At 41.0% G+C, this 26,172-nt stretch overlaps 1 protein-coding gene across 7 annotated transcripts in view; it reads left to right on the top strand.

The window, feature by feature from the left end:
• The window catches only part of FAM13C (family with sequence similarity 13 member C), a 135,813-nt gene that overhangs the window by 97,998 nt on the left and 11,643 nt on the right, over positions 1–26,172 (top strand). For all 7 annotated transcript variants that reach the window (XM_060126157.1, XM_060126161.1, XM_060126160.1 and 4 more), the window contains 4 exons: positions 11,614–11,824; positions 13,178–13,316; positions 18,205–18,286; positions 19,697–19,908. In XM_060126157.1, coding sequence (XP_059982140.1) covers positions 11,614–11,824; positions 13,178–13,316; positions 18,205–18,286; positions 19,697–19,908 — 644 coding nt within the window. The remainder of the gene's footprint in view (positions 1–11,613; positions 11,825–13,177; positions 13,317–18,204; positions 18,287–19,696; positions 19,909–26,172) is intronic.

Below are 26,172 nucleotides of genomic sequence, written 5' to 3'. Positions count from 1 at the left end.
TTGGCAGTGCTTACTAAACGTACAGATGTCTGGGCTCCCCACCCTAAGATGCAAAATTAAAATGTAGAGATGAGGCCTGAAACTTTCCACGTTTGAAAAGCTCCCCTTGATGATTCTGATGTTCAGGGAGATTCAGGAACACTTTGTAGAACTCAGTACCCTCCAAGGGCTCCACGAAAGGGGTTTTTGCTGCAGGTGCAGTTTATAATTGGGTTTCAGGAACAGGGAGCATCTCAGGTCTCCTACTAGGTGGGTCTGAACATCCACATAATGTTTCATCCTATCTGGCAGCAGCCCCAGACAGTCTTTTAAAGTCAGTAAGAGGGAGTCTACATTACCTCAGCGTGAGAAGTACCCAGATTCCAAATGTCTTTCAGAAACTTTATACATTGAGTTTGTGTGTGTGTATTTCTAAATCCTTCTTGAACCTTTTTATGTTTTTAGTATATAGCACTGGTTGCTTTAACTAGAAAATGGCTATCACTGTAGAAAGTAGTACTTCATCTTCTTGTCCTAAACTAGTTCCTTTAAAACAGCAGTCAGTGGTTTTCAACCTGGGTGTTTTTGTTTGTTTGTTTGTTGTTTTTGTTTTTTTGCCCCCTTCGGGATATTTGGCAATATCTGGAGACATTATTTTCTTGTCACAGCTGGAGTGTGAGTGCTACTGGCATCTAGTGGGTAGAGTCCAAGGGTGCTGGTAAACACCCTGCAATGTACAAGACACCCCTTGCCCCAACACTGCCGCAACAAATTGTTATCTGGTGCAAAATGTCAAGAGTGCCAAAGTTTAGAAACTGTGCTTTAAAGGTCTTTAAATGAATAATATCAACCTTAGCTAACAGTAACCTCTTCATTTGCACCAGGCATTGTTGCATGAATTTTCTTACTTTATGGCCATAACCACCCTAGGAGGAAGGTGCCATTATTATCCCCAGATGAAAGGGAGGAAATGAACTGAGGGAGTTAATGTAACTTGTGGGCGGTCCCACAGTACTGAGTGGTGGGGGGTTGGGAGGAAAGGGGAGGAGTTGGGGGAGTTTCCTCAATCAGACTCTGTGGTCTAAGTGTTTCACATGATATCATTTGCCATCCTGTCTAAATGTGAAGTCCACATGATTCTCATATTCTAGAATCTGAAATTAAGCCCAAAGACATGCCCTCTGTATAACTAATAGGTTTTAAAGTCATTTTAAAAATCCATCCCTGACTTTGTTTTGTTAGACTGGAGGCATCTAGATTTGTAGTTGGTTAACCTATTGCAGCCCCTCTGTTCCTATAGTCATTTCAGCTCCTCTGATCTTAACCATCTCTAGGCCCCTGTGCCTTTCTTGATGTGTATTTCCCTGACCTGCATAGTGTTTTCCAGATGGAGTCGAGTAGTAGAATTTTGTTTGTAAATATGGGCATAGGTCCTATACTTTTGCAAAATGATACTATTGGGGGAAACTGGGCAAAGCGTACATGCGATCTATTGTTTCTCACAACTACATGTGAAACTACAGTGATCTCAATAAAAGATGAATTAATACCTAAAATATATGGGCAGCGGGAGTGTTTCATAAACTAGTTACAAAGTAATTATGCTTGTTGGATTGCTTTCCATACTCTTCCTAGAAATGTACACTGTCTTCTAGACCTTTTTGTCATATCAATATAGTCTATAAGAGCTCCCAAAATCCCATTTCCCATAAAACTAATAGTCCAGTGCTTCTTGTGTGTTAAGTGTAGAAGGCTTAGTGTTGTCCAGCGGAAGAGCCTGCTGGCCCACAGTGAAGGGCACCTGCCGCCGTGGAGCCGCCTCATGGTTTGTGAGCCGCTTCTGTGGTTGCTTTGCATTTTACTCTTCGAAAAATACTAACGTCATCCACAAACTTAGACTTGGGACTCTATTTCCACTTCAGGGTTATTTCTGAAATGTGAAATAAGGTTAAGCCAGGATCCGTCTGCAAGGATTAGTACTGACACATCTGTCATCAGGATACTAATTCAGCTCTTTCTTTGGGGCATATTATTAAGTGAATTTTTTATCCATTACAAAACATTTAGCCCAGTCGTCATTTGGTTTTGTTTTTAAATAACTCTTGGTACGAACACCATGCCATTGACTTCTTGAAAGCCCAAATAAATTATATTCATTGGCTCTGCTTTGTTCAGAAACATAGCTCTTTGTAGAACCTGATGCGCTCATTGGGTGATCTTGTACAGGTTATTTGACCCCTCTGCCACAGTTTCCTTTTCTTTAAAAAGGGAAAAAGGATAGTATCTACTTTTTAGGGTTGTTGTGAGGATGACATAGCATAATACCTATCAAGGTCTTAACACATCACCTGTGGTAAATGCTCAGTAAATGTCAGCCATCATTATTTTAAAAGCTGGGCATTCAGAGCTTATATGCCTTTCCTCCAGTTAATAACGCTTGCATTTGTCTTTAAATGTCTATTCTATCATAATTTCTAATGACTTTCAAGGTGTGGAAATGACATTTAGTACTGTTTATTCCCTAGGTGCTCTCTAGAGTCCTGCATTTGATTGACATTACACTAGTTCTCTTAAGCAAAAGGTATTTATAACAGTGATAATCTACAATGCTGATGGTGGAGTAACTACCTCTTATTAAAGGTGAAACTACATTTGTTACCATAAAATGTATCCTGTGCTAAACCTATGACATAACTTGGCTGGAAAAGATCTTTACTGTTAATAATTTTTCTCTGATGCTTGTATCGCCTTCTTCATAGTTTCTGAAAGAGGGAGCTTCACATTAACCCCTTGTTTTCCAAATAGAGCATTTTAAAAAATGATTTCAAAATTCATAGATGACAGTATAATTCTCTGATGCCATTTCTATAACTGCCTTATAAGGAAGGAAAAATTTAGTCCTATGACCTAAACCACCAGGTGATTATTAAATTTTTTTTTTAATTCAGTTGTTAAGACAGGCCGAGGACCGTGGTGTATGTATTGTCCTATTTGTCTTCGCCACACATTTTACAAAGGATTCTGAGTGTGAAGAGGCTCATCTGGCCAAGGACCTAATAGCTGTTAGTAAGTGGCATCTTGGACCAAGCCCAGGGCTCTGACTCCATAGCCCAGGCTGTTAACCAGTGGGCTTATAGACATGTTCGTTTTTTAATTAATAGATTTTATTTTTAAGAGGTTTTAGGTTTATAGAAAATCAAGCATACAGTACAGAGAGTTCTCATATGTGCACATAATTTCTCGTATATTACAGTCATTTAAATACCTTTCTTTCTGGTTATTCTTTCATGCTTATGAAGGAGAGTCTAGAAGTGATCCGACAGTTTGCCTAGATGCTCAGTGTCTGACACTGCTCTGAACAGCCCCCAGACCCAAAGTGGACAACCTCTTCTGACTCTTCCAGGAACCTAGAATTATACTTTTCCACGTCTCTATGTGGAACTGCGGGTCCAACTTTTTCTGATTAATTTTTCCTTACTGACATTGAACGAGCCTGTGAAGATACGGCCTGCAGCAAAGGTTGGAATTTCTTTCCGTAGTCTTCCTGTTTGCTTTGTATATAAGTTCCCTTTTGCTTTTCAAAGCACGTCTGCTCGTAAATGAAAAGCCTCTTTTGAAAATAGCCCTTGTTACCTTCCCAGCAGATTTTTCTCAGCTTTCCCGCTGAGGTGATCAGTTGCACAGGAATCAACTAGAAGACACGGAAAGTTGTTTGGGCTGAGAAATGATCACATCCCGGCACCCAGCCTTCTCTCTGTACCGGCAGGGTGCTTCTGAGTCTTGGGCACTATCATGGGTGATATTTGCTCTTTCTTCCCCTTCCCCACCCTCACAGCCTAGCTGAGCACTCCGCTCCACTTTTGTGACACAGGGAGGGGAAAAGATGTTTTCAGAGATGAGACACCATCGGCCATTTATTTCCCTTGGTTATTTCTCAGTGGTTCTTCGACAGTGTGCATACAGGCAGAGAAGTTAAGTCTTGAATAATCAGAGGAAAGTGCAGACATTCATGTAGTCACTCAGTAGATTTGTCTAGAAGATCATTTCTTCTTTTCTCCCCAAGGGGTGCATTTGGTTTGGTGCTGTGTAGAAACTGCTTCCAAAACGATGAACGATCCCTGCCTCATATGTGCTCCTCCAGAACAATGCAAAGAATAGACTTCTTCCCTTTCCCCATACAACAGAGATCTGGCGACCTGACCCTGTCCTCAGTGTGGCTCACACTACTGTAGCCCACAGCACGGTTCTGAGTTCTGGTAGAAGTCACTAACGCGTAAAGACCTCAGTCTGCCTCGGGCTAGAGGTTTGCTTCCGCCGCCTGTTTCCTGAGAACGAGCTCAGCCTTTGTCACCCTGCCTTCTCACCCACCCTCACCATCGTGGTGTCTGTGTTTTTCTTCTTCTTCCCCCACAGCTTTCCGGCTCCTCGTCTTTCTCACCCACTACCTTGCCGCGTTGTCTTCCTCTGTCTCCATTCAGTCTAGAGGTCTCTACACCCTCCTTTTCCCTTGGCACTGTACTTTGCTAAGCCAGTTTCCATGTGAAATGAAAGCTTATTTAAGATAGTTATTAAATTTCATCTAGACACTTAAATTTATTGAATATCACTATAATACGGAAAATTTGGGTGAGTTCAAATCGTTTACACCTCCCAAAATGAAACTGTGATCTTCCTTTGCTTGGGCCTTCGTTGATACTACCTTTTTTAAACTGGAGGTCATTTATTCCTTATTTCTACCATTGAGACAGTGAAAATACTTAAAAAGAACTGCAAAAGTCTCTTTATCAGAGTGCATAGACGTTATTATTGGACTTCTAAAATAATCAGTGACAGTGTACCCTGAAGATTTATGTATTTATGTATTTCTGTGATTTAAATGTTACGTTTACTTGGCAAAAAGCATTGCATATGTTAGAAATAATAGCAGTGACTCAAGAAAACAACATTCCAAAATTGTCTTTCCATAATTCTCTAGGGAACAGGAATGATAGTATTAAGTTTGTCTTAAGAACTACTCAAAAACCTAAAGCCTGGATCTCTATTTACTGATGGAAATTTAAATAGAAGATTGTAGTCAAACATGCAGAGGCAAGGAATAAGTTTAGATCTGAGCTGAGGCTGCTTGATCCATGTAGCTTTCTGGTTTTCGGGAAGGATTTTGGAATTTCTCATTGCCCAGCTAACCCAGTGCTCTAATCTACCGGTTGTTCATTTTAATTGAAATCAGTACATTGGCTCCTTCAAAACAAAAATGGCGCTCACCGTCTCAGCCCCTACTCCGGAAGGGGCGTTTAAATAGGGCAGTGTATGATGAGGTCAGACCCAGTTAGATTATGTCTCTTGAGCTGCACACCTACACGTATATAGGGGCTATTGGGCATCTCCACCTGGATGACCAAAAGTGCCTCTTAACTCAGTGCATCCAGAACTGAACTCATTTCCCCCTTCGGCTCCCCTCTTTAATTCCCTAACTAGGTCAAAGATACCACCATAAATATAAACGACAACAGCTGTCATTTATTGATGAGTTATTATTATGCCCTGTCCCCCAGGCACTATATGAAGCCCTTGAGATTCCTTATCTTTTTAAAATCCTTCCGGCAATTTGTTTATACTGATGTCATTTTCACTGAAACAGATGGGAGAACTGAGATTGAATAATGGGTCCCAGGTCACACCTCTGACAAAATTGGGACGTGAATCCAGGTGTTTCTGAAACTATAGCCCATGCTTTTTATTCCTGATGTCAGACTGCCTCTTGGGATCTGCAGGCTGCTTGCCATGGAGCCAACCCCTGTTTGCACGGTGACAAAGTCCTCACCCCTCTAGCTCACTGATGTTTTGGTGGTCCTCCACAGAAGCGGGCACATAGCCGCCTGCTTGGAGTGCCAGTCTTGTCCCACTCGGTGGCTCGGCCTCATCTACCAGAAATCCGTCTTCATCTGCTCTCATTCCTACCCACCCATCCTAACCTCAGAGATACTGCTTTCCTCTCGGTGGTCTCTGAGCAAGCAGGCCCATCTGTTTCCCCAGGCTTAGTTACTGGGATGACGTCAGGCTACCTGTATTCTCTCTCTTGTGAACTATTAGTGCCTTAGGTTAAATTCAACTTAAATTCAACACACCTACAACTAAATCCGTTGTGTATCCATCAGCTGTTTCTGAGCTGTTTTTCGGTTTTATCTTGGTGGCCCTTTTTGTGTGAGGCTGGCCGAGGGCTCTGATGCTTGAGCCTCATTAAAATCATGTACATGTTTCTGACTCATTTAGTTTTTAATACCGTCAAAGGCATGGTGTGGTAATACCATCCAAGGCATGATGTTTGGCATTTTGGAATGTACCTGAATGCTGCCTATGGGTCCACCATGATGGGTAAACCCAAAAGTGCAAATTAACAAACCCACAAGCCTGTGGCTAATTTGTGACTCATCTCAGCAGTCCATCTCAAATGGTTGCAGATAGAGATTTATTTAAACTTTAAATCACTTTTAATTTACTTTTTAATTAAATTTTTTTATTGAAGTATAGTTGATTCACATTTGAATCACTTAAAAATTCACATTAGAAAAATGTTCTTTAAAATCTGACTGATTCATTTAACAGCTGTAATACAGCATCTGTTCCTGCCTGGGGTTGCACCCAGATCAGAAGTGGGCTCTGGCCTTCACACCTGATGATAATGACTTCTCTAAGCTGTGGTCCCTATTGCTCAGTGAGTGGCCTGCTAGAAATACTCTCTGGCCTCCAAGGTCGGAGATGTGGAGTCTTCTACCACGGGCATTGGTCAAACCCTCCCTGACTGGAGCTCACGTAGTCATACCACCTTCCCTCCTGAAATTAAAACGCAGATCACATTACTCCCAGCCTCCTGTGGTTATTATGAAGATTAAATACTTGGCAAAAACTCTTATTACAAGCTTGAGGACATAGTGACTCACTGCATAAGTATTAGATATGATTATTATTCTTACTTATTTATAAATAACTGGTAGGAGGTACAATATGTTGAGAGTGTATTGGTTCTCATTTCCCACGTTAACCCCATAAGGACTCCTAGTGGAGTTGGTGGTCAGTAAGAGAAGATAATATTCAACTTCCTTATGTTGATATTAATAATTGTTAAAATGATGGTTCTCATGGTTACCGATTTAGCAGTTTCTGCGCCTTATCTCAATGTTTCGCCAAATATACTCTACAGAGGATGCATGGGTGAACGTTGTTTTAATAGGAATTTATTTTAATGTGTATTAGTTGTAGAAATGTAACTAGCACATCAAATTTATGACTTCTTGGCCATTATTGCCTAAGATGAAGCTGACATTTGGGAAAACTGTAGGTTGAAATTAAGATTGTATTTAATATATAATCTTATATATATTATAAGGGGGGAGAGATAAATTAGGAATTTGGGAGTAACATAAACACACTACTATATACAAAACAGATAAACAACAAGGACCTACTGTATAGCACGGGGGACTATACTCAATATTTTGTAATAACCTGTATGGGAAAAGAATCTGAAAAAGAATAATTGAATCACTGCTGTACACCTAAAACTAACACAACATTGTAAATCAGCTATACTTCAATAAAAAAGAACTAAAACAAAGAAATTAAGATTATATATATATACACATAAACACATATATACACACATACATATATACATGTATATTAAAAATAGGTTTATGTGGATATGGCAAAAATTTGTAGGGGATACAGTTTTCCTATTTCATCCTCCCTTAGTCTTGAGAGGTAGGGAGAGGCCTCCCTTAGTCTTATTCTCCCCATTTTACAGATGAAGAAACTGGGGTTTAAAAAGGCCCATTTTTGCTCAAGTGCCTCTTAACAGGTGGTGGACCTGAGATTCAAATTCACAATCTTTGTTCTCTCTTGTTCTGCCCGTGGGGTTGTTTCTCACTTCTCTTCCGAGGAATGCATTTTTTTCCCCCAAATTTTTATATTAACTTTTATTGGTTTTTTCTTCCTATACAATTAAGACATTCATCACAGAAATTGTAGAAAATACAAAGAAGGATAAAAGAAAACCATTTTTTTTATTGTGGTAAGAACACTTAACATGAGATGTACATTCCTAACAACTTTTTACGTGTATAATACAATACTGCTAACTAAAGGCATGAGGTTGTACAGCAGATCTCCTTTGACTTTCCTGTCACAGCCCTGTCAGGTGGTCCAAACAAGGACACAGAGAGAGGTCAGTGAACTTGCTGGAGCCCCACAAGAAAGTATGAGCACCCCGAGCCCTGGCTCCCAGGCCCTCCCTCTAAAGCATAGTGCATCACAGCATGGGCTCTGGCAAGTTGCGCCTTTCTTGGAAGAAAAAGCAGTGTGCTCCCAGGGTCCCATCAGAAGCCACCCGAGTTTAATATTGCCATAAGCTTCTCCCTGTTGGGGAGCAGGGTCTGTAAGTGGTGGCCTGGGCTCTGTTCCGAGGATGGCAGCAACGCTGGTTGGCTCTGAATCTACCCTGGTCTCTTCTGAGCAAAGATCTCAATAATCGTGTCTACACAAATGCGCACACATAGGCATGCACCCACTGATTTAATTAAGCCACTTCTCGACTCAAACGGTTAGTTTAGACAAAGAGCTCAGGCATTACCAGATTACCAGGGTTTTTTTAACTTTTTTTTTTTTTTTTTTTTTTGCGGTACGCAGGCCTCTCATTGTTGTGGGCTCTCCCGTTGCGGAGCACAGACTTCAGACGCACAGGCTCAGCGGCCATGGCTCACAGGCCTAGCCGCTCCGTGGCATGTGGGATCTTCCCAGACCGGGGCACGAACCCGTGTCCGCTGCATCGGCAGGCAGACTCCCAACCACTGCGCCACCAGGGAAGCCCTAACACTTTTATTGGAGTATAGTTGCTTTACAATGGTGTGTTAGTTTCTGCTTTATAACAAAGTGAATCAGCTATACATATATCCCCATATCCCCTCCCTCTTGCGTCTCCCTCCCACTCTCCCTATCCCACCCCTCTAGGTGGTCACAAAGTACTGAGGTGATCTCCCTGTGCTATGCGGCTGCTTCCCACTAGCTATCTGTTTTACATTTGGTAGTGTATATATGTCAATGCCACTCTCTCACTTAGTCCCAGCTTACCCTTCCCCCTCCCCATGTCCTCAAGTCCATTCTCTATGTCTGCATCTTTATTCCTGTCCTGCCCCTTGGTTTTCCATAACCATTTTTCTTTTCTTTTTTTTCTTTTAGATTCCATAGCTATGTGTTAGCATACGGTATCTGTTTTTCTCTTTCTGACTTGCTTCACTCTGTATGACAGACTCTAGGTCCATCCACCTCGCTACAAATAACTCAATTTCGTTTCTTTTTATGGCTGAGTAATATTCCATTGTATATATGTGCCACATCTTCTTTATCCATTCATCTGTCGATGGACACTTTGGTTGACTGTCACTTTTCAGCTGGTCACTTTGGGATCTTTCAGGCTCGCTGCTTCCTTTCGTGGTGAATTGGGGGGAAGAAAGGTCAGGATGTTAGGCAGCACTGGTTTTTTGAGTGCCCACAAAAAGCAGATGCCGTGTAAATGGAGGTTTGCAGTTACTATTGCAATGGCGTTCATAGTGGCGTGTGATTCTGTGAAGTCATATCTTAGGTCTCTGTGGGTTTCCGAAGCTAAGCTCTTACATCCACATTAGTCATATGGCTAGGAACCCAAGTGCCCGCATTTTGTCATTATAAGACAGCACCAAGAGAAAATTAAAAGGATTAAGTTAAAGTTAAAATTAAAAGGAAAATTAAAAGGATTTAATTTTGACCCTGGCACCACAGATGAGCTGAAGAGAAGGACTCCAGTCTTTACAATTTCAACAAAAATGTGCTGGTCCCAGGTGCTTGTTAAAGATCTTTTTCTTTCCCATCATTATTACCAAAAGATGCTGCCCAGAAAAGGGTAACATGAATGAAATACATTTCTTCTTAGAGTCTAATGGTTTAAGAAAAGGGTTTGGTGAGGGACTCAGACACTTCCTGGTGGGTGTTGAAGGTCATTGTTAGTATATGCTGTCGTTTACTGGTTAGGAACTATCATTCGTGTTTCTTCTTAGGGCTCCCGCCACATGGCAGCGTTTTCTGGCTAAATTATTCTTAGCCAGGGTGTTGCCTGTGGCGAGCTGTGTCGGGCACACCAGCACACTTGCCTGTGGGCCTGGGCTTTGGCATTCATCTGGCTCCAGCTTTCCCCAGTCTTCACCCCATCCGCTTCTGACCAGCCTCCGCTGCTGACAGAGGTGCTGTCGATCGGCTTCAAAGGCCCGATGGGAGGCACTGTCCACCCTCCCAGTCTACAGCGCAAAAGGGGAGAAGCCAACTGAAAACACACAAGGACCTAATCAGAGCTTTGATGTTACGCAAAGGAAATTGCATTTCAAGCTCTAGACAGCTCGAGCCATTCTAAACCTGATTAAGATTCATCCAGTACCAAATTGTGATAAATGTTATTTTGGAAAAGTGGATTGTCAGTATTTTCAGATTCATTTCTTCACCCAGAAAATCTGTGTGTTCTCCTCTTTCTTTAGGGTAGTCAGAATAAGAGAAAGCCTTGGGTCGTCCTCACTTGTTTGCTGGGCAAAATTGAGACGGTTTTGGCTGTTCCTTGAGTAGCTCTGTACAGCACGCCAGGATGGAGGGACTGTCACTCTGGCCACCGTCAGTCAGCGCCCCGACGTTTCTCATTCCCCTGCCCTCACCTCTGTAGCACAGGGGTGCCCACTTTCTGGACTGACCTGGTTGGGGAGCCAGTGAGCTCATATAAAAGGGGAACGATCACAGTGAGAATTCAGGCAGACAGCTGCCAGGCTGGGGAGAGGGTTTAGAGCAGGTTTTGTTGTTGGTTTTTGTTTTTGTCCCAAATAAAATGCTACATAAAATTTTGGAGAAGAAATAGAATCTTTCCTAATCCCACCATGCTTTGTAGTTGCTATGTAGCTTCTTTGATCTTTTAGTGCATTTATTTGTAGACATAAATGTACGCTGCTTATAGCAAATGGAATCATTACTGTTCTGCATTGAAATGTGTGGTTTTCAGTTAGTATATTCAGAGCATCACTCCATATTGATGTTGAGTTCTCCATCATTTTTAATGAGTGCTGAGTAATTTTCTATCTGGGGACTCCTCACCCCTCTCTTCCTCCTTTGTTTTCTCTTCTCTTTTCCTCCCTACACCCTCCTCTCCCTTCCTTCACTGGCAATTCTGTTATAACTATTCTCCCTCATAATCTATCATCTTTTTCTCCAGTTCCATGTAATTGTTTTCTTTTTTTCACTCTAACATGTTGTTAGATACTCTCTGACATATGCAAATAATATGAAATAAAGAGAGGATTTTTGTAGTTTTGGACCATGCTGACTTCTGTAGCTCAGACCGAAACAATCTCTGTTTCCATCTTTTGGTGTGTGTTGGCTTTGTAATATTTTCTGTCCAGATTCCGTGAGAACGAACATGACAGAATATTGAAAGGCTTTCATATCCCCAGAAGGAAGAAATGACAAAGAGGCAAGACATTATAATGAATGTTTATAATCTTTGTTTAAGAACATGACAGTCTCAAGCCCTCTGTCACTTCTAAGTCTCGATGATTTATCTTGTTTCCTCAGACCCTGTGCCGGTGCACAAAGATGTGCAGAGTGAGGCGGACAGTGCACCAGAAGACCTCCAGCCTGTTGAGACTAGCAGGCTGCTCTATCACATCACTGATGGTGACAACCCGCTTCTGTCACCACGATGCTCCATCTTTAGCCAAAGCCAGAGATTCAACTTAGACCCTGAATCAGCCCCTTCTCCACCCAGCACTCAGCAGTTTATGATGTAAGAAAACCTTGTTTTGTTCTTGTCTTCATTTCATGCGGTTTTTTAAAATACTATTTACAGTACAACCCAGTACTTTTATAAATTCAGTGAAGTGTGTGTCTAAAATAGAGCAAACATGCCTACCAAAAGCAGCTGCAAGCCCTGAACAATAAATGGCAAAAAATCAGAGTACTTTCTAGTTAAGAATGCTGTTTCAGGCCTTCCTGAATCAGGAGGAGATGGTCTCGAGACACAGGCTGCCCTGCGGCTCCCATGTCTGAACATTTTTGGTGAAATGACCAGAATCCTAAGTCTGTGTACATGCAAGTACCAGGAATTTTCGATGAGCTCGTAAGTATTCTTTCCATGTCCAGCAGTGGCCTCGATGGATGGATTGTAGCAATGCTTGTGAGTCGTACATCTCAATTTCTTCTTAGATTCTAGAAAAGTGGTAGCTTACAGTAGCTCCCCTAGACAAAAAAAAAATGTGAAACTATGTGTTCTTTTTTTTTAAGTTGTGTAAGTAGTTTTGATGCGTAGCTAAAATGAGTCTCCCTTGACCAAAAATACGTGCAGGGAATTCCTAGTTTCTCCTTAATAACTCCTGCTGTTACTCATGAGTTTATCTAGACCAGGGTTCATGGACTGTCTACTGGTGGACTTGAAGGATTTAGTGCATTATTACTATTGTAAATTGTGTCAGGTGAGAAGGTCGACACGTTTTCTGGAGAGGGGGTCCATTCCTTTGATTAGATTCACAAAGGCTCTGTCATAGAAAGAAGAGTTAACTACTCTTCTAAATCTTCCTTGAAATTGTTTTTAGGTGGGGCTCATGCAACTAATTGAGGATAATGGTACAATAGGGCTCTCTCATTAGTCTGAAATTGGTATCCTCCAAGCTTTAGGAAATACATTTCCTAGACTAATATTCTGACGTTTGTAGACTAAAGTCCCTGATGACATTTGCCCATAATGGAGTTCTGTGATCAGGGATCTCCAGTAATGAGCAGATGCTACCATAGTAGACTCATCAAATAATGAGCTGGCCTCCGGACTTCTCTGATAATCTAGGAAGCTTGGTTTGTAGACCAGCAGCAGTGTTTACTGGAAGACCATTTTTAAAAAATTTATATCATTAAAAATTTTTTTTATTGGAGTATAGTTGATTTATAATGTTGTATTAGTATGTGCTGTACAGCAAAGTGAATCAGTTTTACATCTATCCACTCTTTTTCACATTCTTTTTCTCATATAGGCCATTACAGAGTATTGAGTAGAGTTCCCTGTGCTATACAGTAAGTCCTTATTAGTTACCTCTTTTGTATATAGTACTGTTTTTGATGATTCTTTCCCTCTCTGGAATCATTGCAGGCCCCGAAGTTCTTCTCGGTGCAGCTGTGGTGATGGCAAAGAGCCACAGACCATTACCCAGCTCACCAAGCACATCCAGAGCCTGAAGCGGAAAATTCGGAAATTTGAAGAAAAATTTGAACAAGAAAAGAAATACCGGGTAAGGACCCTGTGGTTTGAAATGAGTGGATTGTGTCAGAAATGCATGGGCTTTTCTGTCCTTCCTTTTTGAGTACATCTCTGTGCCAAGGGACAGCTCAGTTTCCATTGGCCAACCCAGGACCTATCATAAATTAAGTTTCCATCCTGGGTCTGTCTTGTTCTCACATGCTGTTAGCTGATCTCTACTAAGATAATTCCTAGTAGCAAATTACAACTCTAATTTCTAAACTGATTTGATTATTGATCGTTCCTTTTTTTTTTTTTCCGAGGAACCTTCCTATCATTAGTGTTCCTAGGACTAAAATTTGGAAAGCTTTTGAATTATGGTCTTATTTTTTCTTTAGCCTTTTCTCATTTGTATTTGATAAGAACCTATTAAAGACTCAAAAGACAGAATCTCTCATTGTGGAACAGAATGAGGGAGAGTTGTCTTTGACAATAAAGTACTTTCTGGTTGATGGGTGAGGACCTATCACGTGACATCTATTCAGGCCACTCTTATTAAGAACAAACCCTGATCCCATCCTTTCCTGTCAGAGAGACAGCAGCCTTCTTGCTGGTACTGCAGTGTTACAATCATGAACCTTTCCTTTTCTTACTTAAGAAACAATAGAGTCAGAGGTAAGTGTCCTGATGGCCAATGCTAGTTTTATTTATTGTCTCTAATGGTGACCGTGGCATAGAGAAGAATCATATCCATGTAGAATTGCACAAAGATACTGGGTCTTTGGCAGAGGGTCCAGAGCAGCTTGTTATTAAAATAAATGAGACCAGGGAATGTCTCAAACATCTTAAAATATTTAAAGGCTCAGTAAGCTCTTGGTCCAGAGGCAATCTGCATGCAGGTCCCTGTAGTGTGGGTAAGTTCTGGGGAGGGAGGTGAGAGTAGGTAATATTCCACTCTCCTGTTCTTCCTGTCCTGTGTTGCCCACAGTGACTTCAAATTTACTAAAAGAGGGGTTTTATGGAGGGAGTTTTAGCTTTGCTAAAAATGGAAGAAAAATCAGATTGGCTTTCAAGACAACCTTAAGGTGTTGAAGATTCTTCTCTTCCTTGAGGGTCAGGCAGTCACAACTACTTATTGTCTTTTATAGAGTAGGAGGGTGCTCTACACATTGTGAGTACAGGCCTTTATTTTACAGATAAGGAGACGGAGGCCCAGCAAAGACTTATAACCTTTTTAAGGTGGTTGTGTTCTATCAGCTCAGGCTTGGGGTGGTTAAAGATGAGTAGTTTTTGCAATGGAGAAGTACAAGTAAAATTCATTAAGTGTCCACTGCAAGTTGAAAGCTCCAGATAGCCTGAGAGAAGTTGATTTTCCTTACTTGCTGCTGGAGTTTTATTGGATCTGTGATGCCCTCGTATTGGAATCTGTAGAGAAACAGGGGCTCCATCCCCAGGGCCTATTAATATTTCTTATCTGGCAGTTCTTGAATCAGACTGATCTGGATTTGAATCTGCACAGCCACTTAGGAGCTCTGTGACTTTGGACTTGTTACTTTATCTTTCTGAGTCTCAGTTTGTCCATCTGTAAAGTGGAGTTAATATTAGTAGTGCCTTTTAAGTTTGTGAGTATTAAAGGAGGGAGTGCATATATAATGCTTTTTACAGTTTTGGCACAAAGGAAGTAAGTGGTCTTAGATATTATTAACTTTTTGGTCTGTTTGAGTGATATTTGAATAGGCTATCCCATGGCAACCTCTGCCTTGTCAAAAAATAAAGGAAAATTATAGACATTAATTTTCCATTGGATTTTTCTACCTGCAGCTGCAGACCCTGGATTACTTTTCTCAACTGTAACAGCCACCCAGCAGCTGAGTATCTTAGAAAAGAATTTCTCCTGGCACCTCCTGCCTTTGTCTGGAGAAGCTTGAGGGCCAGAGTAGACACGTGCCCGCACACTTAAACATGCAGATGGATGAATTTGGGAGCAGTAAAGGAAGAAGGCTTCATGGTCACTGCTTCTGTGTGTATGAAAGTCTTTGAAGTAATCAGAACCTTCCACGTCTCAGGAAACAGGGCTTCCCCTCACCCTTCCTGTCTGGGTGCCAGGCTGTGGTTAGAGGTTTGACATGTTAATGGGCTTTAATTGGTTGCTGTGTGTATGGCTTTCCTTCCCGGCAACCCGACGACGGGGTTAATAGCACCCGCTGCTAATTTTTGAATCCGAGCTGCTGGGCCTCCATGCTAGTCTGATGCCCTGGTATAATATACATCTTTCCTTCTCTATTGAATGCAACCATTTCACTTCATATCCAGAACTGTGTTTATTCCCTACAGTTGATTTTACATTTAACTATTGTTAGACTCATGGACTTAGAAAAGGCTGTTTCAGCCAGATGTTCACTTTCAGTAGAATTACAGAATCTTAGAATTAGAAGGGATCAGTTAGTCTTCTCTTATTTGACCATTGAAGAAACTGAGGCCCAGAGAAGGGAAGTAACCTTTCCAGGTTCATACAGCAAAGAATTGATGTAGCCAAGACAGCAACATAGGTCCTTTCATTCCTGATCCATAAATCTTTCTAAAGTGTCTTTTGAATCATCTTTGGCAGACCACAGATCTGGTCCAGTCGTACCCTCAGTTATGTGACTCATGAGCTCCATTTTAATTACACTGAACGAAATCTACACTGTGTAATTTTGGGGTGTATGGTCCTTGGGGCCTATTAAACTGAAAGAGTTCAGATGTTAGAAGGCTTGAAGATCCACAGCTCGTATATAAAAACCTTCCATATGATCTGAGAGCTGCCGTCCTTGTGAGCTTGATTTAACCTCTTTTGAAAGCTCGCCCAAGAGCAGGGAAATACAAAATTCATTTCAGAAAATGATCTCAGGCTTTAAAACATTTTGTCAGAAAATTCAGCCTTCAATTTCTGTTAAGTCCTGTTTGCAGTAGTGAAAGCTTCTCTGATGGTCCTTGGCTTAGGGTCTTAGGTTTTCATTTTTGTTTTTAACAGTGTTTCAGAAGATTGCATTAACTGTGTGGAACATATCCAGTGAAAAAGATGTGTTCCAGAGAACAAGATGTGTTTTCAGATCAGAGTGAAGAATTCTGTGAGGATTTCGAGAAATCACATGTAAAACATTGACTGTTCATATAACCAGACTGTTACCCAAAGCCAAAGTACTAAACGTTATATCAGGGAAGTAGTCCAGTGCATCATTCTAGCAGACCACGGGTAGGACCAGGCACAGCAGTTTGGAGGTGTGCCCTCTGTGTCACTGTCCATGGTCCTGAAACCAGGGCTTCCCTACTGGAAACCAGAGTCTCCCTTCTGGGCTCCCCTAGGGGAAAAATCACTGTCATTTCCCCGCAGTGTTATTTTCCATCTTGATTTTAAACTGTATGGTTTTTATATCACTACAGAAGTGACAGAACCATGTCTTGTGTTTCACAATTAAAACATCTAATCCCATGTACATTTGATGATCCTCTTACACAAGCACTGTTTTTTCCTTCGAACTTGAGAGGAGCACACTCCTCTCCCTGTGTCTCTCTCTCACCAACATCTTGCTGATGTTATATGGATTTAATGGATTCTTAAACATGGCAGAGCCACTAGACTTGTCACTAACATTGTACACGTTTCTGGCTACTATTACAGTGTTTGTGATGTCTTCTTGAGCGTGCTTATATAGCTCTTTGTATATCCCCAATTCAAAGTAACCACTAATCTTCTTGAGCCTCCATTTAAGTTACCAGGGTGGCCTCAACTTGTTTAAGAAAGTTTCCTACTGACCTGTGGGGCTGGAGGCTAGGTATGTTTGGCTATTCTTCTCTCCCAGTTTCTCTTTCTGTAGAAAATTTACTTTTAGGCTCTGAAAAGAAATCCAGAAATTAAGGTGAATGATTTGTATGAACGGAGTCATATCCTTCTAAAAGTAAAACTGTATTCTTATTGCCACATCCAAGTGCGATTAGCTACTAGGTAGGACATACATACCCCTACGTGTATGTTTGTTAGTGAAGACTTACTCACCATTCCTTTGAAGGTCTGGTAGTTAACACTACTACTACTACTGCTATCACCTCTGCCAGTAATAATAACAATAATAATATTTTTAATTCTAGCTAACACCTCTACAGTGTTTAGCATGTGCCTGGAACTCTTTTCAGTGTTTTACGTATATTCACTAATTCATCCCTCACAGCAACCGTATGAGGGAGATGGTATTATAATCCTCATTTGGTAGATGAAACTGAGGCATGGAGAGGCTAAATAATTTGCCCAAGTCCATACTCATATAGTTAATTTCTACTTTAATGCTAGCCCAGTAGAATACTGAGTCTGTAAACAGGGAGAGCAGTGAAATCTGGGTATCCCCCTTACATACTGATTTCTCAGACTATTGTCAGGTTTTAGAGATCCTGGGGTCTCCTTTCTTCAGCTTGGAGGATATGACTGATAGGAGCTAAAGCTTCCAGTTTATCAGTGTTCCCCAGGCAGGTTTTGGTCATAAGTCATGAGCAGAGGCAAGGGAGGAAGCGCTGGTTTGTATCAGTAGAGCCATCTACATTGATACAAAGAATGACCTGGCAATGGGGTGTTGGGTATGGGTAGCCCACAAGGTGATTGAGGGTTAGACTGTAGGGGGCACTGACATAGTTAGGACTATGTAAAAAATGCTGGGTGACCAGGTGTGTTTAGAAACAGTGTCCATGGCAAGGATGAAAGAGTGGAGGAGGTCAAGAATGTTCACTGTTTTTCAGAGGCAACTCCATCAACTGGAGGTATCACGCCTGAATCTCTCTCCCAGCTTTATATGTTGCTGAACTACCTTCGTGTGCCTTAGCTGTTTAAAATTTTGTTTTTCCTTTTCTCTCTTTCTTCGCTCCCTCCCTCCCTTTACCTCCTTCCATCCCCATTTTTCCCTCCCTTGCAGCCTTCACATGGTGACAAGACATCTAATCCTGAAGTCCTGAAATGGATGAATGATTTGGCTAAAGGTCGTAAACAGCTCAAAGGTAAATGCCAGCCAAGGGTCTCCTTTCTCAGGAAGGAAGCAGATAAAATCGTGATAATGTGCTCCAAGGAGTTCTTGATTCTCTTCCACCTGTGCCCTCTTTAAGCTTGTCTCCTGCCTAGATCAGAGGCCCCATCTTGAAATAAAGCGTCCTGGGTCCCCTTCATTGTTTGATCCCATTTAATACATCTCCTTGTGAAGAGACTGAGGAACTCCAGACTCCCAGGTGGAATGATTCACTTCAGTGCCAGGAACATTTCAACATGTGGAGTATTCATTTCCCTGGGTTATTGGTTTCTTGTCTGTTGGAAACAGAAGAGGCCTGAGCAGTCATTTATGTCACACACCCCACTGCACAGATGACGACATTTATGTCGAGAGAGGGGAAGGTGACGTAGCTGGGAGGTGGTGACCTAGGAGTAGAACTTGGTTCTCCTTCTTCCTAATCCAGTGTTCTTCTTTCTCTGTCTCTGTGAAGATGTTGGTGTGAGTATTAATTAACTCTAAAATCTATCTTAAGGGATGATGGTTATTTACCAATAAAAATTTATTTTCTTCCTCTCTCTACACTTTTTATTTCAATACTTAGAGACATGGGAGTTTTTCCAGATTTCTAGAAGGATGGTGATAAAGAACTGAAAGGAATATTAATTCAGTGGTATTGAAGTGTAGTGATGTAGCAGGTTTATAATATATGCGGTGTTTAAACACCACGCCAGAGCCTAACTAAAAAACAAACAACAAACAGAGAAGATGAGCTATGTATGTAATTGAGAAATCAATATAAATGGCCTCATTCAAACGAACAGTCCCCTAGCGTATTCTGAAATCTAATTTCTTGATAAGTCCCAGGTGGCCTTTTTATTTTTAATTACGTAGGTTTATATAAAGTCACATTGCAATAATGGTGATTTCTGGATTTTAAATACTGGCATTAGACAAAATTGTGAAATCTGTCAAGTTGGGGCTGGCATTCCCATGTCCCCTTCCCCACCCCTCCTGTGTATCCTCAGACGTCTGCACTCTGTAATGCCTTCCAGAAGTACTTGCATTTCTGCAGGGGCTCTTAATGGCTGCACAACTTTCAAAACCCAAGTAAATGAATCTTTGAGTATAGAATCTCGGGCGTCATGATAGATAACAGGTGAAAACTTTGGGGCCAGGTACCACTGGTCTTCCTCCAGGAATCCTCCTTGGGAATCTAGACCACTGAGTTACTCCCACGGATGATGCTCCACCTCCATGAGATCCCAGCCTCAGGAGCCCTCTGTTTTCACATCTGGGGAACCATCATCGGCACTGTTCATTTCCACTCACTTGGCATCAGGGAAGGAATTCCTGAAAGGCTCTCTGCTCTTATTAGGGCCAATGAGTCCTCCCTGCTCCTGGTAACTCATGGCATCTCTCTTAGAACTAAAGCTGAAGCTGTCAGAAGAACAAGGGAGTGCTCCCAAAGGCCCACCGAGAAATCCATCCTGCGAGCAGCCCGCAGTCCCCCGAGAGAATGGGAAGCCGGAAGCTGTGGGCCCTGAGCCAGGCTCCTCTGGAGAGGAGACTCCAGATGCTGTGCTGACATGCGTGAAGGAGAAGAGAGAGCAGCTTCCTTCTCAGGAGGTTTCTAAGGTACCTCGCCAACCTTCACAGGGCCCCACCACTCCACATGGTGCCACTGAGAATCGTGATTTTGACCAATTTGTAAGAGCACTTTGGTACCACATAAATATCTTTAGGAGACTGGCTCTGAACTTTCAGTCAGATGAGTTCCTAGTGGCTTATTAGCTATGACCTAGGGCATTGCCATTCTGGAGGTTACAGTGTCGCATGCTGGTGGGAGACGCATGGTAAAGACACTAGGGCATTTCATATTCCTTTCTCCCCAACTTCCCCCGATAAGTTAGCAAATGAACCCAAGACTAGGATTACAGTCTTATTTTACTGTATGTTTTATTAAGAAATAATAAAGCGGGGATGAGGTATAAATAGTAAGGAAAGTGGTTTAGTATTTTATATGATAAGAATAGAGACGTAGGGTTTCTTGAGGAATGTTAGGTGAGATGTCTAAAGACTTCAGCTTAGACATCTTGGTTTTGAAATCTTTGTGAGATACCCAGATAGAGTTGTCAATTATGCATTTGGATATGGGCGCCTGGAGCTCAAAGAAAAGATTATATTTTACAAAAATGATGATGAAAGCAATTAGTATTTAGTACTTACCTGGTTAATCCCTCCTCCTGCATATCTGTGCTTAACATTTTACTTACGCCAAGGAACCTTCCTTGTAGTCCTTCCTGTCTGAACTCTGAGTGATGTGGTTGCCTTTCATTTCTTGAATAATCTGTAGCTACCTTAACATAGCTCTAACTATGCTCTGTGCCATTTTCTGTCTCTCATTATAGTACTTGAAACTTCTTGAGTAGAGTTTAGGCTGTTTATTGCTCATGATCCTTAGTGTCTGTACAAAGTAAGTATTGAATAAATGTTGGCAGAGTGAATGGATATATGAAAGAACAAACTAGCATGTTTGACTTTGAAATGAAGTCTTCTTGAGGAGAATGCTGGCTTCACCTGTTCTATTGTACATTATCTAGTCTTGATCATAAGGTGGCAACATTTACCAAATCCCAAAAGGCTTACCATATGCCCCCGGACTAGTCCTTTACACGTGATCTACAAGTAGAAATGGGTCCTTGGCTACCTCTGTCTTTATGAAATACCTTTAAACTTAAAAATAACCAATATATGTTGTGACTAGTGGTTTTCATCCACTCAGCCAACCTGTCCCCTCCTCCCACCCCCAAATATTCTAGACTTTGTGGTAGTCAGTGGATAACTAACTTCTCTCTCTCTCTCTCTCTCTCTCTCTCTCTCTCTCTCTCTCTGTGTGTGTGTGTGTGTGTATAAACACACACACATAGTCAGGCACATCTGTGGTTTTCCATCCTTCAGTGCTTCTGATGGTCTTTCCTGTATTTTATAGTTACTTTGACCACGTCTATAAAAGCAGCTTGGTCAACACCCAAGTCCTAATTCTGTGTTCTACTCAGTTGACTAAGGAGTGAGGGATGAGTTGGGACTGGTATAATAAGCTTAGAGCAGGACTCAGTCCTTGAACAAGACACTTTCTAATCATACACACTTGGCAAGTGAACTAATTCTCTGATATTCAACTTCCTCATCTATCAAATACAGATAATACCTATTTATATAATTATTGTGACAATAAAAGGAGATGCCTGGTGACCAGTGGGCAATCATTCATTTGCAAAAAGATTTGAGTGCCTACGATGTGTTGTGAACTAAGATCCATGCTGGATATAAAAAATAAACAAGATAGAGAAGTGATGTGGGTGACCGCCTTCACGGAGCTCGTGTTTTTCTGGGAGTTGGGATACAACAAGAAATAACTCAATAGACAAAATCATTAAAATTTTGTATAAGTACTGTGCAAAGAAACAAATGATATGATAGAAAATAATGAGTATGGATGGTTTCTATTTTATATAGGGTGATTAGGAAGGCCAATAAGATGACATTTAATGCAGAAGAATCAGCAGGCGAAGAGAGCAGCAAAGAGCCTTCTAGATGGAACTGCAAGTATGAAGGCCTTTGAAGGGAGAGCTTGTTTGTAGCTGGAGTTCTCAGGTCTGAGGGCTGGAGCACAGGATGGCATGTGATGAAGTCAGAAAAGATAGATCAGGGCACATAACACAGGACCTTTTAGGCCACTGAGAGGATTGGGAAGCTGTTGAATGGTTGTAAGTGTGAAAGTGACATGGTGTGATTTACACTTTAAAGATCTTTTTGATTGCTGTATGGAGAATTAATCATAGGGGAAAAGAGTGGAAAAGGGAAGATGAAATGGGTGGCTTGGGCTAGTATGGTAGCCTTGGAGATGGAAAGAAGTAGACACATTCAAAGTATATTTTGGATATAGAATCAAAAGGATGTGCTGAATCGTTGGATGGTAGGGAGTGAAGGAAAGGAAGATGGATCCATTTACTGAGATGGGGAAAAACTAGAGGAGAAGCAGACTGAGGGTGAGAGTGAAAACTCAGGAGGTCTGTTTTGGACATGTTTGTTTTAAGATCTTTCAGGAATAGGGTGACCGACCATCCCGGGTTTCCCTAGACTTTCTAACTTTAGCACTGAAAATTCCATGGCCCACCAGAAGCCTCAGTCCTGGGAAAAGTGGGATGGTCGATCACCCTCCTGAGGTATTCACGTCAAATAAAAACATGTAAGTGAAAATCTGAAGGTCAGAGAAAAACTCTGAGTTCTTTAGAAGTCATCTTTATTTAAACGGAAATTTATTTCTGTTATTTTAAAAGAAATAGCCATTAAACTGCTTAGTGTCAGAAGCCCCTTCAAATAAACCTATCTCTGCAGTAGGCTAAAGTGAGGCCCTTTAAATGGAGAGCATCTGCAGTAGAACACGTACGTCTCAGTATCTAAAGCTGCAGTATTGTTCCTGGGAGAGCTTAACACAGCCGACCATGAAGTGGCTAGGCAACTATTAGGTGGTTCCTAAGGGGGGGTCCAGAAGCCACAGAAGAAGCAAAGGGAGGATTGAAAATTTCCACAATAGTATTATTCCTGGCTCCTCAGTGAGCTTATTCACATCTGAGATGATCTCATTAGGTCCCAATTCTTTAAACTCAAATTGATGGATGATTTTCATCTGGAGTCTTTGTTCTACTGCTTAAAATGCATTAAATATTAAGCTTCCAAGATGAAGTTATTCCTTTTCTAGAGAGACCTTCGTTATGACTCCTCTTGAAATTTTTGCATTTAGTGTTTAGTCAGAGCTCATTGCCTTGTCAGTTCAGACACTGCTACCGAGTAATCTTCTTCCTCCACCATCTATGGATGATTTTTGGAGATAATCACTTTTCGGTCACAGGGCATCCGTTGAGCACTGGAAATGAATGAATCAACCCTAGGTCTGATTGTGGTGCTTATTTATGTCCTTTTCTTTTGAAAATCCTGAATTGGTACTGGCATATATCCCCTTTTTATTGTCCTTTCCAAGAACTGTAGGTGGAGTCAGGTGCACAGCACAGATTACCAACTGGGTGAGTATTGGCAGTTACTTCTTCTGGCCCTTCATTAACTGCAGCATCTTTGAGGAGAAAAGCAGATTTTTTTTAAAACATCTTTTTTGGAATATAATTGCTTTACAGTGATGTGTTAGTTTCTGCTTTGTAACAAAGTGAATCAGCTATACATATACATATATCCCCATATCCCCTCCCTCTTGCGTCTCCCTCCCACCCTCCCTATCCCACCCTTCTAGGTGGTCACAAAGCACGGAGCTTATCTCCCTGTGCTATGCAGCTGCTTCCCACTAGCTATCTGTTTTACAATTTGGAAGTATATGTAAGTCAATGCCACTCTCACTTCATCCCAGCTTACCCTTCCCCCTCCCCATGTCCTCAAGTCCATTCTCTACGTCTGTGTCTTTATTCCTGTCCTGCCCCTAGATTCTTCAAAACGATTTGTTTGTTTTAGATTCCATATACGTGTGTTAGCATATGGCATTTTTCTCTTTCTCACTTACTTCACTCTGTATGACAGTCTCTAGGTCCATCCACCTCACTACAAATAACTCAATTACATTTCTCTTTATGGCTGAGTAATATTCCATTGTATATATGTGCCACATCCTCTTTATTCATTCATCTGTCAATGGACACTTAGCTTGCTTCCATGTCCTGGATATTGTAAACAGAGCTGCAGTGAACATTGTGGTACATGACTCTTTTTGAATTATGGTTTTCTCAGGGGATATGTCCAGTAGTGGGATTGCTGGGTTGTATGGTAGTCCTATTTTTAAGTTTTTTAAGGAACCTCCATACTGCTTTTCATTTCTAATTCTATTGATTGGAATCTTCTCCCTTTTTTTCTTGATGAATCTGGCTAATGGTTTATCAATTTTGTTTATCTTCTCAAAGAACCAGCTTTTAGTTTTATTGATATTTGCTATCATTTCCTTCATTTCTTTTTCATTTATTTCTGATTGATCTGATCTTTATGATTTCTTTCCTTCTGCTAACTTTGGGTGTTTTTTGTTCTTCTTTCTCTAATTGCTTTAGGCGTAAGGTTAGGCTGTTCGAGATGTTTCTTGAGGTGGGATTGTATTGCTATAAACTTCCCTCTTAGTACTGCTTTTGCTGCATCCCATAGGTTTTGGGTCATTGTGTAGAAAAGCAGATTTTTAAAAAACATAATAATTCATTTTATTTTTTTAAATCAAGTAAAAATTTGATAACTGATTAGTGAGTAGTTGTGCATTGGAGAGAGGGAAGACTTACAGGTAAAATGCACCAAAAGGAAGAGCCCGTCAAGTTCTTCTACTTACCTTTTTAACAAAAATTTAATTTTCTGAATAGGTAATACTTTCTCACATAGTTCAAAAAATATAAAAGGTTACACATTAAAAAGACTCCTTCCCACCCCATCTGCCAGCTCCAGTTCTGAGGTCTCCCACTCTAAGCAGGTGTAACTATTGCTATGAATGTTTTAGGTGTCCCTTTGGAGTTTCTATGTGAAGCATATACAAGAAAGCATCAATACACATTCTTAATTTGCCCCTTTTGAAAAAACGTAGCAGGCTACATAATTATGTATCCATTTTTCACTTTGCATATTCTAGATAGCTTTTTATATCAAGACATAGAGTGCTTCTCAATTTTTTTATCTTTAAAATTTATGCTTTGATAGCACCATGGTATTCCTTTATTAGTAATTTACAACATTGATAGTAACCTCAAATCAACTAGTTTGATAGCTTAAATAACATTTAGTATGCCTGACTCTGTGCCAGGGACATTTACATAAGATAATTAAAAATCCTCATTCTGCATATTAAGAATTTGCACATTAAGAATCTAAGGTTCAGAGATTCCATAATTTTCCAAATTAAAAATAGTGTGTAATTCTTGAAGCCAGTTATCGGAACTCATGACCTCCGTTTTCAAGGCCAACATTAATTGGCAGTATGCTTAGAAATCTGAATTGACCAAGCCATTCTCTTTGGCAGTTGCTTTGTATGATTATGTTCATTATTGACTTCCCATGTTGTTGGACTGACTGGTTAGTTCAAGCTCTCAGACTTGTTCCACATATACTTTCTCCCTCAGTGAGGGGCTGGGGAGACTTAGACACAGGGAAAGTTTGGCAAGACCTGAGTCCCTAAAGCTAAAGAGTAATAGATTCTCGTCACTCACTGTCCAGAGAGGAGAATGTCAGTTTTACCTCCCTCTCAAGGAGAGAGCTTGTTTATGCTGACGGTTCGACTGATTTTTATGTTTCCGTGGTTTACTGTGAAAGAATACATGGGACCAGTGCCATGGGGAGAACGGATAACAAGCATGGTGGTAAAAGCACTTAAGCTGTGGCAGTTTTTTCCCCAGACAACTTTCTGACCAGGGCTTAGAAAGAAATAACACTTGGGCTGACCACTCAGCAGCAGTTCTGCTTGGAAAGCCAGCTTGTTTGGGGGGTACCATTCCAGATCTTGATAATTCGAGTAACCTACTGGATAGGGGGCCAGGAGTTTTTCATGACGGAATTGTCAAGCTATCAACAAAGTATATCAAATTTTGTTCTATGAACAGTCCCTTCTTGCTCAACCTCCTTTAAGTTACATTTCTTCTGATGCCATATAAAATGGAGGAGCAGGAAGTAGGGATAATTAGCTTTGGGGTTTACCTCCTTATATTCATCTTTAAAATCTGACAACCCATTCATGTGCTGGATATCTCTCTCTGGCTCTTTCAGGTTATTCAACACAGTCGTCGTTTTCTCCATTTAAATAAAAATCATGTTAGATACTACTAACATACCATAGTCAGCCACCAATATGCAGAATTAGGGAGGGAGGATGCA

This window comes from Lagenorhynchus albirostris, chromosome 16 (genome assembly GCF_949774975.1).
Source record: "Lagenorhynchus albirostris chromosome 16, mLagAlb1.1, whole genome shotgun sequence".
Classification (NCBI taxonomy): Eukaryota; Metazoa; Chordata; class Mammalia; order Artiodactyla; family Delphinidae; genus Lagenorhynchus; species Lagenorhynchus albirostris.
Note: the sequence above shows the minus strand (reverse complement) of the source record. Positions and strands in the feature narration are given on the sequence as shown.